This window comes from Myxocyprinus asiaticus, chromosome 24, assembly GCF_019703515.2.
Source record: "Myxocyprinus asiaticus isolate MX2 ecotype Aquarium Trade chromosome 24, UBuf_Myxa_2, whole genome shotgun sequence".
NCBI classification, from domain to species: Eukaryota; Metazoa; Chordata; class Actinopteri; order Cypriniformes; family Catostomidae; genus Myxocyprinus; species Myxocyprinus asiaticus.
This window is the reverse complement of record NC_059367.1, coordinates 25,147,753-25,168,671: the sequence shown is the minus strand read 5'-3', so window position 1 is coordinate 25,168,671 and position 20,919 is coordinate 25,147,753. Positions and strand designations below refer to the sequence as shown.

The 20,919-nt window shown below is 38.5% G+C and overlaps 1 protein-coding gene across 1 annotated transcript in view; it reads left to right on the top strand.

Moving 5' to 3' along the window:
* aopep (aminopeptidase O (putative)) overlaps positions 1–20,919 on the top strand; it is a 122,860-nt gene that overhangs the window by 35,030 nt on the left and 66,911 nt on the right. The window contains exons 7-11 of the mRNA XM_051653318.1: positions 135–241; positions 10,206–10,308; positions 13,415–13,522; positions 14,170–14,213; positions 18,714–18,774. Coding sequence (XP_051509278.1) covers positions 135–241; positions 10,206–10,308; positions 13,415–13,522; positions 14,170–14,213; positions 18,714–18,774 — 423 coding nt within the window. The remainder of the gene's footprint in view (positions 1–134; positions 242–10,205; positions 10,309–13,414; positions 13,523–14,169; positions 14,214–18,713; positions 18,775–20,919) is intronic.

Genomic DNA, 20,919 nt, shown 5'->3' with positions numbered 1-20,919 from the left:
AGAATGTTTAGTATTTAAAAACTGGCCTTTCGTCTTCTCCACAGCATCATCTGCACCAAAGTGGTCTTTAGTTCACATATCTTTCATTTGTATTTACACTTAATCACTTAATTTGCAATTGTTTGCTCTCTCAGTTGAGTAGAAGAGAGGCTGATGAGCAGAGAAAGTTGAAGGCTCTATTGCGCCGGAGGAGACTGAGTGATGAGTTACAGAATTCTGAAGAAGAGCTGCAGGTCCTCAGGTCTGATTGGCCATCTCTCTTTCTTTCTCTCTCTCTCTCTCTCTCTCTCTCTCTCTCTCTCTCTTTAATTTTCTGACTGTCAATCTCTCTGTCTGTATATGCTCTGTACTCTTTATCATGCAAGGGCATTATCCATCATCCGCACACATAACAGTACACAACACACAGCCTGCTGTCAGTGGCACCATCACAGGGTGTTTCCAGAGGCATTGATTATAAAATACACAATAACACACTGTCTGTAATTTAATAATATAATCAATAATTAAAAGTTAATTCATGATCTGTTGGGTGCCTTAGTGAACATTCAAAAGGAAAAGCCAAAGTAATAAGTAATTATGTCAAGTATAATGTGTAACTGATGTTCTTTTGTAAACAGTGTATTGAAGTACACTATACAATATGTGGTCACAGGAATGATCTGTAAATTAGAAATATATTGTTTTAACGAGTGGGGGCTTAAATGCTCAAATTCATGCAATCAAATTTCGAGGTAGGTATATTTAGGATTGATTTATTGTAGAGCTTAAAGTAGTTTCTGTCTGCACAGAATAATATAGAGCATAAGTAATATCTGATGTACACCGATCAGCCACAACATTAAATCCACCTGCCTAATATCGTGTAGGTCCCCCCTCGTGCCGCCAAAACAGCTCTGACCTGTTGAGGCAAGACCTCTGAAGGTGTCCTGTGGTATTTGGCACCAAGACGTTAGCAGCAGATCCTTTAAGTCCTGTAAGTTGCAAGGTGGGGCCTCCATGGATCGGACTTGTTGGTCCAACACATTCCATAGATGCTCAGTCGGATTGAGATCTGGAGAATTGGAGGCCAAGTCAACACCTTGAACTCTTTATCATGTTCCTCAAACCATTCCTGAACCATTTTTGCAGTGTGGCAGAGCGCATTATCCTGCTGAAAGAGGCCACTGTCTGCAACAATCTTTAGGTAGGTGGTACTTGTCAAAGTAACATCCACATGAATGCCAGGACCCAAGGTTTACCAGCAGAACATTGCCTAGAGCATCACTCTGCCGCCGCTGGCCTGCCTTCTTCCCATGGTGCATCCTGCTGTCATCTCTTCCCCAGGTAAACGACGCACATGAACCTGGCCATCCACATGATCTAAAAGGGAATGTGATTCATCAGACCAGGCCACGTTCTTCCATTGCTCCATGGTCCAGTTCTGACACTCACGTGCCAATTGTAGGTGCTTTCGGAAGTGGACAGGGGTCAGCATGGGCACTCGGACCAGTCTGCGGCTACGCAGCCCCATACGCAGCAAGCTGCGATGCACTGTGTGTTCTGACACCTTTCTATCATGGCCAGCACTAAGTTTTTCAGCAATTTGTGCTACAGTAGCTCTTCTGTGGGATCGGACCAGACGGGCTAGCTTTGATGAGCCTTGGGCACCCATCAATGAGCCTTGGGCACCCATGACCCTGACGCCGGTTCACCGGTTGTCCTTACTTGGACCACTTTTGGTAGGTACTAACCACTGCATACCAGGAACATCCCACAAGACCTGCCGTTTTGGAGATGCTTTGACCAAGTCGCCTAGCCATCACAATTTGGCCCTTGTCAAAGTCACTCAGATCCTTACGCTTGCCCATTTTTCCTGCTTTCAACACATGAAATTCAAGAACTGACTGTTCACTTGCTGCCTAATATATCCCAACACTTGACAGGTGCCACTGTAACGAGATTAATAAATGTTATTCACTTCACCTGTCAGTGGTTTTAATGTTGTGGCTGATCAGTGTAAGATGTGATGTATCGTTGTCATGAAGATCACAATGTCTTATCAGGTATTGTATATGTAAGGGTAGATCAGCCCTGGCTTAACAATTAAGAAAGAGAAAATGAAAATATGTGTTTCTCTGTGATAGAGCTTGTCTGGAATTCAACTGTCACAATACCAGCAGGTTTTGGAGATCTAACTGACAGCATGTGTCTGGCCCTTCCTCCACACTGAGGGGCCCACAGCCATAATAATCTCTGGGATAAAAAGTGTTCTGACTGAAAAAGTGCTCTGTATGGATGAAACATAGAAGTGTCATGTAACTTCTCCAATAAATAATAATATTTAAAGGTAGTCGTGTTAACACAAGACTACATAACAAACCAAATTTAACCATGAGTATACTGCAGTGGGGCTGATATGGAAGTATTTTATAGACAAATGTCTTTGAAATAAAAATCATGCTGAATTGCACTAATTGAATAATAAACGCATTGTATTAACAGTGCTTGCATTTTTTTGCAGATGGTTGTAAATTTAAGACATGAATATTTCAATGATATGAATATTTTAATATTCACCTTCCAAATTCAGTTTCAAATATTAGTCTTTTTTAAGATTTCATCTTTATTATTCAACAGGTAATATTCTGTTTCTGTCCAATATATTTTGCTTTGCAAATTTGCCTCTAACATTTTGGTGGTTAAAATTCAGTTGGAAATTCAAACTTTTACATCCTGGCATTGCAGGAAAAGCAGTAGAGTGCCAGTGCACTTGATGATACATCTTCACTCTCTGCTACTAGGCTTCACCTTTAAATGGTGCAGTTGGGTGTTGATGAAGACCTAGTGCAACAGGAAAAGGACCTGGACAATTGCCAGTTTTGATAAATCAATTAAACTAACTTGACAATAAACCATAAAATCATTTTAAACAGTTTCTTTAGTTTGACATGTCACTTTACTGTCATCTTCCGTTTTAATGTACAACAGTACCTCAGTGAGGCAATTGTCAGGGCAAAGTGTCATTTTAACGACATTTGTCATTTAAATACTTCCATAGGCTGACATGAACAATTGTTCCACTGTGAAAAAGACAACCGTAAATGAATGTTCCGGTTTCAATACAAGTAAAATTAAATCCACATCATTTGTGGAATAATATTGATTACTACAAAAAATAATTTCGACTCATCCCTCGTTTATTTAAAAAAAGCAAAGCATCGTGGTTACAGTGAGGCATTTACAATGGAAGTGAATGAAGCCAGTCCGTAAACATTAAAACACACATGGTTTCAAAAGTATATTTACAAGACGTAAACATTATACATGTTAATATGATTTTAGTGTGATAAAATCCTGTACTAACCTTATGTGTGTAAAGTGATATCCAGTATTACAATTTTGTTTTCAGGACGGTGTAATGCTGGTAAATCCTGTAATCTGGTAAACGCTGTAATATGTTTAATGCCTATGTCTTGATTTACACACACATACACATTTGTTATTTTATCTTGGTGGGGACTTTCGATAGACTTTTATTTGATTATTTAACCATTGACTATATTGACTTGTTTTTTGACTGAGTTAATACTATTTCCTATTTTCTAAACTTAACCCTCACAGAAACCTTTCTACATTTTTAGACTTTCATTAAGACATACATTATTTAATGTTTACTAAGCAATTTTTCTTGTGGTGTCTGTTGGCTGGTCCCCAGAATGTAGGTGTAGGGCTTTACTGGTTGTTTAGATCAGTGTTACTATCAGAAATAATTGATAATTATTTCTTTAGTTATTAATTCATATTTAAATTAATGAATTGAATCTAACTCATTAAAACCTCATATGGGGCTCCAGTAAATGTAGTGCGCTACGTTTAGGAACGGGTTTGGTTATTAGCAATAATTAATAATTATCAAAGATTTTTATTAATTATTAAAATCAATAGAACATTGATTAGAATCAATGTTAGCTTTTTTAATCCTTTAAATCAACAATTATCAAAGATAATCACTAATCATCAACATAGATGAAACATTAATTAAAATTAACACTAGCTTATTGATCATTCAAATTCAACAATCATCAAAGATAATTATCAATTGTCAAAAATCAATAGAATATTAACAAGGATTAATATTGACGGGGCACCGTGCATGCGTGCGTGCGTGCGTGCGTGGTTAGTACGAGTGAGAGATAGAATAAAGTGATGGCCCCAAAGCTGGTTTCGCAATCGTGGGAGAGAAAGCAGCTGTTAGTTTATCACTCAGAGACGCGGTGGATGGCTCGTAAACCATCCCGCGGTCTTTGATTCTTTAATGGATAAACTCAGTGTGCCTGTCTCACCCGCGATGGCGTAAATGCACAACAGTCCAACGTGGTTGGACTACAATACAGCAAACGTCATTCATGATAATTAATACCCTGAGTGTTAATCGCAATGAGCGGACTCGGTGGTCCGTAAACTGTACAAGCAATAACTTTGATACACAAGAATAACACACTATAATATTCTGTCTCTGCCCAGACGTAAACCTCTTACTTGAATCGCATGAGGACGTAGAATGTGTGTTCATCCGTCCTTTAACTCAGACTTGGTTCTTCGAGGCTCGGGTGATTGTATGGCCACACTTTCAAGTCAGATGTTACTTCCTTGTGCCACGAGGCTGCACCTGAGAGCAGCGATGAGCTGCGTCTACGCACGGCGAGCAAAGTTGCTGGAAGCAAATCCCGGAAGCATTTCAGAGGTATTTCTACTTCTGATGATGTCATGGTTGAGGTGCGTTCTGTTGTCCAATAGGATTGCCTCATCCAATAGGATTGAAAGTTCGATCCTTTAGTGAGCAAGGCTTCATAGGATTTGTAGTCTGTTTTGGACTCCCTTTGTTTGATTTTGGCGTGGTTTTTATCAGTAAAATTTATGACTTGTTATGTGGGGGCCTGAGTTAGGTTTTACGACTGTGTTAGGCCTGCCTTTGTCTTCTATCTGGATACATGAGGCCCAACATAGGTCATTTTAGGTTTTACTATCCTTGTGGGAACATTTGGTCCCCACAATGTATTACACAATAAAGTACAGTCTGCATTGTAGTAAGCACAATATTAAGACTCAGAGATCAACAGAAGTACACATTTTGAAACCGCTCTTTCCTGGACTCTAACTCACAACCTTTTGACCTGTATTCCAATGTGTTAACCACTTGGCCATTCAGTTGACACAGCTCAAAAGCATCAAAGATACATTCCAAGCTGAGAACAGCAGGATATATATATATATATATATATATATATATATATATATATAATATGTATATATAAATACATTTTCAGAAGACTTGGATTACCTGCCAATTTAAGAAGACTTAGAATAAGGATGCAATGATGCATTAAAGGTTTTGTTTAAATAGACTTAAAATTTTGACTACTATGTGGCGCTGTTTCCAAACTGTTTAGATACCCTCAGGACATGATGACGAAGACCCCTTCCAATTTTAATTCAAATCGGACAAAGCGTTTTAAATATACATGACTTTTTCCTACAGTTAAAAATGAGAGGTTATATGGCTGACGTTGGAAAATTTTATGTAGTTGAAATTCTCACGACCAAAGGAATCCAAAGACACCAAACTCATAATTTGGTTTAAAAGTTTATGGGCGAAAATAGCCAATTTTGACATTTCTTGACCCATAGGTGGTGTTGTCACCAAATTTTGCATGCTTCCTTGGATCATGGTCCTGATGAAGCATACCAAATTTAGTTTCAATAGGACAAAGCATTGCCGAGATGCACCCTCAAATCCATTTTCACGTCAACCTTGTTAACTTCTCGTTGGCATAATTTCTGAATGGTAACACAAATTAAAATGATTTCTGGTCAGTTCTGTGCGGCTCGGTCTAGAAATTACTTTGAGCCATCGTTTGGACAAATCGGACAAAGTCTGAAGGATGTGAAAAATTTAAACTGTAAATGTCATAATCCAAGATGGTAGCCATTGTAATGAGTTTAATGTTAGGGGTCAGTTTGAATCATCAGGAGGAGAGTAAAAAGAATTGTGTCTCTAGGACAAATGGTTCAAAAGATACACACAAAAGAAAAGTTCATTTTTGAACTGGTGATGGCGCTATAGAGTATGATCTAGAGACTCCAAATTTGGTATAGGGGCTGTTCATGCCCACCCCTATCAGTGTGCCAAATTTCATGAGTTTCATATGTACGGTTCATAGGGCTGCCACTGACTCCCAGCCAGAAGAATAACAATAATACAAATGGATACAATAGGGGCTAGCCCCTTCAGGGCTTGGCCCCTTATTACTATAGACTTGTTTAGAATAAATAAAATAAAAATCTGTATTTATTTATTTATTTATTTATTTATTCTCAACTTCCGCAAATGGAAGGGAGACATTATTTTACCCAAACTGTAGCTAAGTATGTGTACTCACTCAAACACACACACACACACACACATTGCAGACTAGTATTTAAGAGTATCTGTTCATTTGTTCATCCATCTATACACCCATCCAGTGGAGAAGGCTGCTTATTGTGTTCGATGAATACCTGTCATCCTTTTCATTGGTCTGCTTTTGTACTTTCACAGATACACACACACACAATCGGTGTGACTAGGAGGAATAGTATATGCTTTTTAAAAAAGCGCACCCTTATCACTCTCTCCCATACAGAGAGAGTGAGGGAGACAGTAGGCTGTTTATTTTTGGAGAGAAACCAAATGTAATCATCAATAATGTAGAAGCACAAGAGAAGTGAGTGTCCCAAATACAGAAAGCAGCTTGCAGGTACCCCGAGCCATTCTGCTTGCTCTAGTCTGGACTTATAACAGTATTCAGCTGACATTGCTGTCTTCACTTGGGGTTGATCATTTGACATGATCATCAGCTCACTCATACCATAGTTTGAGTTGGTTTGAAATGCCCTTGTGAGATAATGAGGTCAAGAATTGTCATTACTGTAGATAAAGGTGCTTGCTAAGGCAAGCATTACTATTACTATTGCTCATGTGTAAGGTTAGCAATTTTACCAAACCACCATATTGAACTTTGGCATGTAACTTTTCATGCACCGTTTGTGCTATGGACATTAATGATAACCCAGATGGTGAGGCTTGTTGAGGAGATGTGTACTATTACAGTATTAAGTGATCAGACATACTATTTTTGCCTGGCAGGCTAAAAACTTTGACCAAAAAAACACAGTTACAAAGTTACTCAAAAAAGTAATCCACTACAAATTACTTATCACTTCTCTAAAAATTGTAATTGGATTACTTCATAAAAGTAATCACATTACTTATTACTGTTCATACTCAAGCTACTTTCTTAAACACAGAAAACATTCTATTTCCACTCAACAAATTCAAAATAAGTGTTCTAATGCAAACAGACACACCTATGAACATAATTCCTGTGCTGCTTGCATTCTACATAAAAAATATTATTTCAGAAATATGTGTAAACCAAGTAATGTACTTATGAGTGATTAAAGTCAGTAACTGTAGTCTGATTATAAGAATTGAAAGTGTAATGTGTTACACTACTTTTTGACTTTTAAAGGAAGTTAGATTACAGCAACTAATTACTTTGTAATCAGATTACACCTAACACTGCCTGGCAACCGCATAGCAACACCCTAGCATTATGGCCAATAAGCAGCCCCCTTGCAACGCCCTAGCAACCACTCTGAACACCTTAGCAACCACAAAGCACTGCTGTAATAACCACTCAGAACATCTTAGTATCCGCATAGCAATGCCCTGGCAACCAGCCATAACACCATATAATTGTGGCTGCGATTTTTGCATGGACAAGCACCACTCTTCTACTTCATGAATTGTAAAGATCTAATTCTGATATAGTTTTCTGTCTTTCTGATTAATATAAAGCATCACTGGTAGGAAACATCAAAGAGAAGCTGTTTTTTTCTCATCTCCATAGTCTAGACCTCCATATAAGGGAAAGCATCTGTCCCTCTTCCCAGATCTTGCTTTATTTCTCTGTGGAATTTGACAGCATAGACCTGCACTGGGGGTACGTGCACAGAGATAAGGCATTTGAGTGTGATCAATCATGCTGAGGCTTATCACCATTAAATCTGACACAAACAAACAAAAACAGAATGTGATGGAAAAATACTATACGCGTATTATTCCCCAACTCTTGCATGCTTTTATAGTTCCATGCCCATTTGTCTGCAAGAAAAAATACACCATAAAACAATTGCTGTTGTCTGGATTTAGCGGCGCCTGAGTATCGACCAGATTTTTACAAGAGCCTTTTATTGGCAAGACCAGTTAATCTCCTAAAGAAGATCAATAGTTTTTAACCGAGGTCGTAGTAACATGCAGAGACAACCAGCACTCAAAGCTCTGTTTGTCTCTCACAATCTACCTTTGCCCACAGGAAGGAAACACTACATCAGTCTTAAGACATGAGACACTCCAGTCACTCTGGAACATGAACAAATTTAAAGATGTGTCCCAGAAACCTATGCATAAAAGGATAAATCTAATCTAGATTTGCCACAGTTCATGTTATAAATAATAATTAATTAAGCATCAATTAGTTGGCACACAAGGGTCCGCTCAGACCAAATGCATCCTTGCATTAATAAAGCTAGACACAGCGCAACACATATAACAGAACGTAGGTGTCTCGAGACATGCTTTTAAAAGTTATTTTTTTTAAATAACTTATTTCCTTAAAAACAGAAATGGTCAAAATGTATTTCTAGCACGTGTTTACAAAGAAAAACAATGCCAAAACAGCATAGACACTCACAAAATGGCATTCAGTGTGAACGGCCAAGATAAACATCAATATTTTAGGTAAAAATGTATATGCATATGTAAGGAAAGATGTATATTTGGGTGCTTTAACTGGAGACAATGTTCACCATTTTCATCACATTTTTGCATTCATTAGTTCATTTTGTAGAACAATATAATCTCTCAGTCAGGGCTGGCCCGTCCTACAGGCCATAGAGGTGGCCGTATAGGGCCCATTAGTGCCTGGAGGTACATTTCGTTATATTGTTCAGAAACATCAGTGACTTTTATTTTGAAAATCCTTGTGGCTCTAAGTATTCCATACTGTAGTTCACACAACTGATGCAATCACAGCACATGGACCTCATCATTTAACATACGATTCACAATTAAATGATAACCAAACACAACATATTAAGAATAAGCTCTGAAAAATCAACACATGAAAAATAACTGAAGGTCTCAACAATTACAATAACAGCAGTGCATATAAAATCGGCAAAGAGTATAACTATACGTAGTACACAGTAATTTGCTTAATTTATTCATACCACAATGCATTGCTGGGAACTTGAGCGCCACTTCTTATCAGAGTATTATTAGACCCAGATCGCACACATTGCTGAATAATGCTCACTTTTGACAGAAATGCAGAAAATTAGTCATGAAAAATATTGCTTTGTGGCTATTTGATTCTTTGAGGCTTACAGTACTTGTCATGACATAGGACATAAGGCTTGGCATAGGGCTTGTCACATTTTGTCAAGAATAATCTGGGGAAGGAATTAATTTATACAGTCGACATAAAGATGCAGAAATTTTCACTCAGAGTGAAAATATGAGCAACTAATCTGCTAAATAACCAAACAATCCTATCTGCCAAATCTGCTCTCTAAGACGTATGTCTTTATAATTTACATATATTTAAATTCGTTAATTTTTACAAATATTTTTCAGACATTTTTTTCAAATATTCCCCCTTCTCCCAGTGGTTGGACACACAGGACCTCAGTCAACTTTCACTTTCTTTGCATATTTTTTTCCCGTACAATGAAAGTGAATAGTGACTGTCACACCGCAGGACATCCCAAAAGTATTTCAAGTCGACTACCAATATACAACAACATCCACACCTCTCATTCATGACTTGACATAATTATACACTACTCTTAATGTGCACTTATGTACCATTGGTGCTGAAGAGCCATAAAAATGCAGCTTTACTGTAATCTATTGAGCTGTAGACAGAGAAGTTATCAGGGACATAATGGTTTTGTGAATGCAATTGTTTATACATTTAGTAAACTGTTAGGAGGGCTTAATATATGCTGATGTTAGTATAATACAACCCAGACCGCTGTAGATGCAAAACTTTGCCTCATCAGGCCACAGCCTTCTTGTGATATTTGTGTGTATATGTATTTGTGTATTTGTGCCACAGGCCCAATAGAGAGAACACAGGTGAAGCGAGTGAATCTGGTGCTTCAGTGGTAAAACATGCCCTCAATCCAGAAAAATCCTTCATGCAAGTTCACTATCTGAAGGTATGTCTCAGCATCATGCACCTATAAAGTATATATATATATATATATGTATGTATATACACTGATGAGCCAAATCATTATGACCACCTGCCTAATATGCTGTTGGTCCTCCGCGTGCCGCCAAAACAGCCGACCCGCCAAGGCGTGGACTCAAAAAACCCCTGAAGGTGTCCTGTGGTATCTGGCACCAAGATATTAGCAACAGATCCTTTAAGTTCTTTAAGTTGCGAGGTGAATCTGCTGTGGATCGGAGTTGTTGGTCTAGCACATCCCACAGATGCTCTGTCGGATTGAGATTTAGGGAATTTGTAGGCCAGGGCAACATCTTGAACTCTTCATCATGTTCCTCAAACCATTCCTAAACAATGTATGCAGTGTGGCAGGGTGCATTATCCTACTGAAAGAGGCCACTGCCATCAGGGAACACCATTGCCATAAAAGGGTGTAACTGGTCTGAAACTATGTTTATGTAGGTGGCACGTGACAAATTGACGTCCATATGAATGGCCAGACCCAGGGTTTCCCAGCAGAACATTGCCCAGAGCATCACACTCCCTCCACCGGCTTGCTGTCTTCCCACAGTGCATCCTGGTGCCATCACTTCCCCAGGTAAATGTACAAGGCCGTCCACATGATGTCAAAGAAAACGGGACTCACCAGACCAGGCGACCTTCTTCCACTGCTCCAAGATCCAGTTCTGACACTTGCGTGCCCATTGTAGGCGCTTTCGATGGTGGACAGGGGTCATCATGGGCACTCTGAACGGTCTACGGCTACGCAGCCCCATATGCAGCAGGGTGTGATGCACTGTGTGTTGTGACACATTCCTGCCGTAACCATTATTAATATTTTCTGTGACTTGTGCCACAGTAGACCTTCTGTCGGTTCGGACCAGACGGGATAGCCTTTGTTGCCCTCGCACATTGATGAGCCTTGGGCCCCCGACAACCTGTTGTCGGTTTGTGGTTTGTCCTTCCTCGGACCACTGTCAGTAGGTACTCACCACTGCTGACCGGGAGCACCCCACAAGCCTTGCAGTTTCAGAGATGCTCTGACCCAGTCTTCTGGCCATAACAATTTGGCTCTTATCATAGTCGCTCAGGTCTTTACTCCTGCCCATTTCTCCTGCGTTCAACACGTTGACTATGAGAACTGATTGTTCGCTAACCATCAAATCTACCCAGACCTTGACATGTGGCCTTGTTAGAAGATGATCAAAGTTATTCGCTTCACCTATGAGTCATAATGTTTTGGCTCATCGGTGTATATACAGTATACAATATATACTATATATTATGGGCAGCAGTGGCAGTCTTGGCTCACTTGTTGCCCAAGGTGAATTAAGACTTGACCAAAGGGGATTTTTTTTTTTAAAGTACATAATATAGTTCTTGGTGCACTCATAATTTTTTTTGTTTGTTTTACTGGCCAATACAATGAAGGTCTTTATACTGACACCTATAGGTGTGGTTGCAGCATCATGCAAAAACAACAAATGTAGAAACACCTTATTCTCAAGCATATTCATGGGTACATAATTAAAGGGATAGTTCACCCAAAAATAACAATTCTCTCATGATTTTCTCAGCCTAATGCCATCCCAGATGTTTTTGACTTTCTTTCTTCTGCTGAACACAAATGAAGATTTTTAGAAGATTATCTCAGCTCTGTAAGTCCCAGAACTGGTGACCAGAAATATGAAGATCCAAAAAGCAGATAAAGTCAGCATAAAAGTAATCCATAAGACTCCAGTGGTTAAATCCATCTTCAAAAGCAATATGATATTTATGGTTGAGAAATTTAAATCCTTTTTTACTAAAAATATCCACTTTCACATCTGAAAGTCACACGTGGAACCTTTTTAGTTTCTCTTTTACATGTGAAAGTGGAGATTCATAGTAAAAAAAGAACTTAAATATTGATCAGTTTCTCACCCACACCTATCATATCGCTTTTGAAGACATGGATTTAACCATAAGAATCACGTTTTATGGATTACTTTTATGCTGCTTTTATCTGCTTTTTGGACCTTCAGATTTCTGGCCACCATTCACTTGCATTGTATGGACCTACAGAGCTGAGATATTCTTTTAAAGGTTTTTGTTTGTGTTCTGCAGAAGAAAGACAATCATACACATCTGGGATGGCAGAGGGTGAGCAAATGAGAGAATTTACATTTTTGAGTGAACTATTCCTTTAATTTATTCCTAAATGGAAAGCTTTCAATAATGGGATTACAGAGATAAAGTGAGTAGATTTCAGCTGGTCATGTGATCTCAACATGATCGCGCTACCAATGAGGGTGCACCCAACTCCATATCGAATAAGACTCATTTTTCTAGAAGAATATGAACTGATAAGACTGGAGTTCATCTTATGTTAGTGTACATATTTTTAAATGTATTTTTTTTAAATAATATTAATAGTGTGTAAAGCCTTTTTTATTATTTAAAAATAAGTTAAGTTAACCTTTTACATATGTTTAAGACGGGCTAGCCTAGTGATTTTGCTTTTGCTGGACAGCCAGTTATCAGCATGCACTTTCATTATATGGAATAGATCATCTTTACTTTTGAACAGGGAGTATGGACTGCTATGAGGGTTGGTAGATGATGACAGAATTTTTCAAATGATCTGTAAAAGGTGCATCTCGATTGGGCTTACCAAGTTTAGACATGTGAATGTGTAGTTTCTGCCACAGTGTTTAAAGGGATAGTTCACCCACAAATGAAAACTTTCTCATCATTTACCCTCATGCCATCCCTGATGTGTATGACTTTCTTTCTTCTGAATATCTCAGCTCTGTAGGTGAATGGGTACCAAATTTTGTCCAAAAAGCACATAAAGGCAGCATAAATGTAATCCATAAGACTCTATTCCTTTAAGATAAACACCGTTTTTTACCTACAGTAATTGTGAAGCATCATTTTCAAATATACAAATAATGTTTTTGGAAGTTGCATTCAAAATCCACTTGGCTCAAACTGTGAGGGGGCACATGAAGGGGTATGACACTTTTGCGTCTGGGGAAGAATGCTCAAAGCTCAGACTCTTCTGGGAAATCTGGACGATTCTGGGTGTGCAGTTTATTCTGTCTCTCTTTCAGGGCTACTTCCTCTTGAAGTTTCTGGCTGATCAGGTTGGTGAGGAGGAGTTCCTTCTCTTCTTCAAAGCCTTTGTGAGAAAATTCCACGGCCAGCTCATCCTGTCTCAGGTGAGAGCAGGACACAGGAGCTGTCTATTAATTTAGGCTGAACACAAATGTTGCAGTTGGACGGCGTATGCATATTTTAATCTCGCCATCATTCCATCAGTTTGTGTCAGTGAAAGAATGCACCAATTCCCCTAAACATGTATTATTTTGACTTGATTTGAGACAGCTGTTTGACACAGTTGTATTAGGAGGAGACTGGCAGAGAAATACAATAAGTCATTAGTATTTTTAAATTTTTATTATTAGCTTTTATTTTAAAGCTAAAATGTGTAATTTCAGCGTCACTAGCATCATCAAATGTAATTGCAAAATGAGTGATTGTTTTCAATCAGGTTTCTCGAACATTTCCCCCATCTTCCATTGGTTGGACAAACAGGTAGTCCCACCCCAAATTCACACCATAGGTTGAGCCAGTGTTACTGTGTCGGGCTGTTGGGGATGTTCAAACCAACTTACACTTTTTGAGGAAATAAGCCTACTAATGGCTTACTTATAGTTGTCTCTGCATATTAAGCAGGGAAAGTAAAAAGTATTTTAACATAGAAAAATTACACACTTCAGCTTTAAATACTGTATGCTCTATTTAAAGCTGTACTGAGTGCTCTTTGATATTTAGACACTCTTCATTCATAGTCTGTCTCTTGTAGGATTTCCTCCAGATGCTCCTGGACACATTTCCCGCAATGAGCAGGTAAGAAGAAATTTGTGCCAACATTGGCTGTCTGAAGTGTACACTCTTTTAGTGGCTCATGAAGCAGAGCTTCTCAGTGACTCTGCCATAATTTTTAGTAAAGGGAGCAAAAACACAAAACCAAAGCCAAGTAGGGGAGATACAGTTCATTACAGTTCATCAATAGCAGGCATGTTTTATAGTGTTATGTGAAATGAATGTTACTAGTTTTGAACTAGGTGTTTGAAACCAACATACAAACGACTGCTCGAGAAAACACACATTAGTGTAATTGGAGTTTTGACTCAACTTTACAGTTACTGAGATATAGCCCTTGTTGACAACCTTCCCGTATATGACACGTAGCCCCAGTCTCCCCTATTTATTTATTTTATTATTTAAGTTTATTTTTACGAAGACAGTGCACATCAATTTTCACTCTTTTCTCAGTTTATTTATTCTTGTCTCTCTTTTTAGCCCTCTCCTTTCATTTCCCTTCTCACCTTCAAATCTACCATCTTCATTTCTTCTTTCTTTATCCCTGCTCTCCTGTTTCATCCCTTGCTCTTTTGGTTTTGTGTAGTCTCATTAAGGCCTGGCCAATGGCTGATTGATTAAGTTACATTAAACTGAAAGATAAGGGCGTTCAATATTTGTGTCTGCTACTCACACGTGTAAACATTCATGGCGGCACAACGCTGGAACAGCAGATTGATGTGGTGAAACAATTACAGATGGGCCTCAGAGTGTTAGATCAAAGACAGATCAATGCCATTCCTCCCAGACCACCTCTAATTTCAGGAAGTCCATGACAGGTTTGGTTGATGTGTGCTTGACTTGGTATAGAAGATTTATCCTTTACTTAGTTCAGTGTCTTTTTTAGTTTAAAGGAATATTCCGGGTTCAATAGAAGTTAAGCTCAGTCGACAGCATTTGTGGCATAATATTGATTACCACAAAAATGAATTTTGACTTGCCCCTCCTTTTCTTAAAACTGGGTTACAGTGAGGTAATTACAATGGAAGTGAATGTGGCCAATCTGTAAACGTTACAATACTCACTATTTCAAATGTATAGTCACAAGACATAATCAGTATGCATGTTAACATGATTTTAGTGAAATAAAATCGCTTACTAACCATTTCTGTGCCAATTTTACAAAAAAATTGTAATTGCCTCACTGTAAACCAGATTTTTGTTTTTGTTTTTAAGAAAAAATTATTTTTTGTGGTAATCAACATTATGCCACAAATGCTATCAAATGAGCTTGTACTGAACCCGGAATATTCCTTTAAATTGAAAATAACTGGCAAAAAAGTTCCCATTATGTGATCTTGTTTGACATTCAACGTTTGAAAATTTACCATGGTTTTGCTATAGTTACTCTATCTGTAGTAACTATTGCGTTTAGCTGAATAAAAATCAATGATTTGCCATCCATATTTTTACCTGTGGTGTCATTTACAGCATTTAGTGCAACAGTATGCTGCATGCTAATGTGCAATATATCACAACACTTATTTCATTAATATCTTTCAGGGAGTAGGGATGTGTTTTACATACCTTTCCATGAAAAAATTGCTTACAGCACCTTTAAATTATAATAGCTCATTTACACATACTCCAGAAAGCTGTTTAATGCGGGACAGCTGATGAGGATATGGAAGCTGCGTGCACTGTAATGCGACAGGTAAACTGCACTGCAATAGTGGGGTTTCCCTCTACATCAGACTTCGGGGTTCCCCCGATGCACTTGAGCACATACAAACATGCACATAGAACTTCTCTTATGCGTTAACATAAATAACACACAAGCCGTGTTCTTTGACAAAAGCCGCTTTCTGCAAAACCACGGAATAAGCATTTTTCTTCAGTGCATGTAAACATGGTCAAAGTCTTGAGAGGAATGAAATATATATATGGAATAAAATATATAGAAGCCTCAGCGAAATCAAATGATGTCCACACAGCAAACTAACGCTTAAACACAGGTTAAGAGCTGTAGTTCCAACCACACAACTTTGCAATGCAGTTTGGCAACAATGTTGTTACCAAATCGTTGAACTATGTTGGTAACAATGTAACTTTGGGAAACGCACCCCTGATTAGCATTCATGCTTCATTAAACCAATTCTCAGTGTAGAAAGAGTATTTGTTTTTAGAATGTGCCCTTTTTTTTTTTTTTTGGCCAAGACTGCAAAACATGGCGTGGCATGACAGTGTTGTTATTCAGTAATCATAGTCCAGTGAGCTCAGTGATTTGCTTTGACACTTAGGGCTTTTTCCTCTTTGATGCTGAGGTGGAAATTTCCATCCTTGCCTTTTGTCATCACCTAAATGTGCTCAAATGTCATGTCAAAGGCCTAGAAGTGTTGGAGACACACTGTTCCTGCCTGAGACAGTCCATTAGTTGATTATATGTGCTTTGTGTTTTTGTGTGTGTGTGTGTGTGTGTGTATGTGTATGTGTATGTGTGTATGTGTGTGTGTGTGTGTGTGTGTGTGCATGTGGGTGTCTGCACTTATACACAATTTAACAAGATTGATCTATAGTGAGTGGTGGATGACTTCAATTAAAACCAGAGAAGATATAGTTTAGGTGGGGGAGCAAGTAGAAAGACAAATCTGTAGAGTGCAACACTGTCTGCCCACGTTTTCAGCGACCTTTGTTCCAGAAATACTTTTGCCATTTTCTTCAATATTCTTCAAGAAATAGTTCTAAGCCATTAACCAAACCAACCAACTCCAAGATGAAAACATTACAAACTTTGATTTGAAGAAAAAAGAATGAGTACTTAATGTATTTTATGAGGGATTGAACTACAATCCAATAAAGTATTGTGAATGATGTTATCGAATGAAAAAGGATGGTATAATACAATTCTTTTTAATTTTAAGTATAAAAACAATATATTTTAAGTTTATTACAAAATATTCCAATATTTGCAAATATACACGATGAGCCAAAACATTATGACCACTCACAGGTGAAGCAAATAACTTTGATCATCTCCTAACAAGGCAACATGTCAAGGTCTAGGTAGATAGATTGTAAGAAAACAATCAGTTTTTGTAGTCAACGTGTTGAATGCAGGAGAAATGGGCAGGAGTAACTTTGACAAGGGCCAAATTGTTATGGCGAGATGAATGGGTCAAAGCATCTCTGAAACGGCAAGACTTGTGGGGAGCTCCCGGTCAGCAGTGGTGAGTACAAACTGACAGTGGTCCGAGGAAGGACAAACCACAAACCGGCGACAGGGTGTCGGGTGCCCAAGGCTCATCGATGCACGAGGGTGACGAATGCTATCCTGTGTAGTCCGGACCGACAGAAGGTCTACTGTGGCATAAGGACCTTGGAGCAGTGGAAGAAGGTTGCCTGGTTCGATGAGTCCCTTTTTCTTTTACATCACATGGACAGCCGTGTGCATTTGCGCCGTTAACTTGGGGAAGTGATGGCACCAGGATGCACTGTGGGAAGACAGCAAGCCGGTGGAGGGAGTGTGATGCTCTGGGCAATGTTCTGCTGGGAAACCCTGGGACAGGCCATCCATGTGGATGTCAATTTGACATGTGCCACCTACCTAAACATTGTTTCAGACCAGGTACATCCCTTAATGGCAATGGTGTTCACTGATGGCAGTGGCCTCTGTCAGCAGGATAATGCGCCCTTCCACACTGCACACGTTGTTAGGGAAATGTTTAAGGAACATAATGAAGAGTTCAAGATGTTGCCCTGGCCTCCAAATTCCTCAGATCTCTATCCGATTGAGCATCTGTGGAATGTGCTGGACCAGCAAGTCTGATCCACAGCTGCTCCACCTCTCAACTTACAGGACTTGAAGGATCTGTTGCTAATGTCTTGGTGCCAGATACCACAGGACACCTTCAGGGGTCTTGTACAGTCCATGCCTCGGCGGGTCTGCACTCTTTTGGGAGCACGTGGAGGACCAACAACATATTAGGCAGGTGGTCATTATGTTTTGGCTCATCAGTGTATAAGTAATTTGAGAGCATAGGAAGACAATTCACAATGCTTTATGGGAGTGGACAGTCACTGCAAAGCTCTTTTGCCCTGGTTCCATTTTCCATGGTAACAGCGACCTCTCTGATTGATGGATTATGGGTAGTGTAGTTCGTTCACTGGGAATTTGGCTTTTTAATTGTTCTTTAAATAGGAAATTGAATCTGGAACGTGCAAAAACGAAGTATACCTGGCCCTTGAGGCTAACATTCTGTTGAATTTTCATTTTTTGGCGACCTATGACAACCTCAGAACTTTTATTTTTAAAAATCAATCATTCTCTGGAGAAAATGAATGTGATTGTTACTTCTGGAACCCAAGAAAAAAAAAATTCTATGGCGCTAAAATTACACACTATTATACATTACTTTTAGGCTACACTTTCTGTTATTTGAGGTTACTTTTAATTTGAAGGACACTGGTTTTAAAGCACATGAAAGGAATGCCAAAAGACCTTGATCTTCTCCAATTACTACTGAATGTATAACTTTTCTCTTTCAGTCGAGGCGTCACACTTGAAACAATCTTCTCAAACTGGTTAGATACACCAGAAATGCCAAAGGTAAGAATAAAAAAGCTAAGACCTATTTTGAGACATTTGCTTATTCAAGCCAGATTAAATACTCCATTATTATGCAAACTGAATAAATGCGGGCTTGTTATACAACATGTACAAGATGTGATGCAGCTACCTCTCATGCTTTTCACTCAGAATGTTAAATCGTTTTTAATCCATTTCTGCCCTAGCAATCAAATGTAGAGCGCATGCATATATCTCTCCTGTTCTGACACATGGCATGAATAAAGTACCTTCCCTCCTGCTTTAAGATCCATTTAACTTCTCAAGCATTTCTAAACTGGGCTATCACAAGCTCTTAAACATACAGCTGATGACTAATATGGAACCAAAAGCTGCCTTTTACATCCAGCATTGATTATGGTTTATTATAGGATTTAGTCATTATTTTACAGTTTGGATGGTGATTCATCCAGGTGAAGATGTAATGTTTCCAAGACGTGTTAAGAAGATGCATGTGGAAGATGCTTTTCCATCTACTCTATTGAAAATTTGTCATCATTTACTCACCCTCACATGTTATTCCCTTCCACAATTCATCTTTCATGGAATACAAGAGATTTTTTGAAGAAGATTAACACTGCTCTTTTCCATATAATGAAAGTGAATGGTGACTGAGGCCAACATTCTGCCTAACATCTCCTTTTGAGTTCCATGGAAATAAGGAAGTCACATGGCTTTTGAACAACAAGAGGGTGAGTAAATGACAGAATATTTTATTTGTGGGTGAACTATCCCATTAGGAAACCCAGCACTGGATCAATGTATCTTTTTGGATCCTGCTGCATTTTTCCTGTTTGAAGCCATTACTTTGACTTTAAAAACATGAACATTCCTCTAAATAAATAATGGCAGGAAATAGTCTTCCCACAATAAACAATCGCAGTCACACACACATATAGTACAGTGGAGGAATGAGATGGGAACTGGGCTTTTTTTGTCATCACAATATTTTTAAGACAACAAACATTAAAACAAGCATAATAAGTCAGTATGTCTGCATTTTAATGTTTGTTAAAGGCGGTTGCAATCAGAATCTCATGACCTCCTTTGACTCCGCTTGCTGCGGGTTGATGCTGACAGGATACACTCGGTGCAACCTCCCGAATCCCAATCCTGACATTTACCTTTTCAAGAGAAAAGCAATGCAGTTCTAAGATCATTAGCTCAAGAGTGACTGTTTGGCAATAGCTGCAGATCGAGACATTAGGATTCACAGAGACAATTTTAAGCCTGTATTAGAGAACTAGGTGGCATTCGCTCAGATGTCAAGCTCACTGCCACCTCAACGAGTGTGTGTGTCTAAGGGACAGATCTGATAGCGTGTATGTTTGTCCACCTATTGGCGTTAGAGTGTTTTTGTGTTTGTTTTTGAGCACAAAATAGAGCACAAAATTCATCGTGGACGAACTAAAAAACAGACGAACAAGACAAGACCTCTGTGAGGTAAAATCTTATTATTACACTACAAAGTTGGCATAAAAGCTGTATCTTAAAGTAGTAGTTTACCCAAAAAGGAAAATTCTGTCATTGACTCACATCGTTCAAAAACTATTACTTTATTTCTTCTGCGGAACACAATGGCAGATAATTTAGCGATCATTTAATCGAGTCCTGCTGGCTGAATTCAGTACAATGACAGTTCTAGGGACTCAATTTAACGATTAATAAAGCATCCAAAAGTGTCATAAAAGTAGTCCATGTAACACATATATCATATTCCAAGTCTTCTGGAGGTATATGATCACTTTGTATGATGAACAGATTGTAATTTTAGTTGTTTTTCACTCTCAAATCAAATCATTGTATACTGTAAGCAGCACGGAATCCAATATGGCGGCGGTGCCGATAACATCAAGCCTCATTGGTTCTTGCACATATTGTGACCAAAAGACATACAACATAACATCATATCATTTTGAGGCTGATATGCATTTACTCAGTTAAAAGTCCAAGTATCTAGTCAAAAACATACTTGAGTGAAAGTAAAAAAGTATTCACATTAAATTGTATTTAAGTATTTAAAAAGTAAAAAGTAACTTTTTTCCTTGCTAGAATAAAATCAAGAGAGAAGATTGTGTGAGAGAGGATGTTGTTAAATTCGATTAGTTTGTTAAGTCTCCTTTTTAC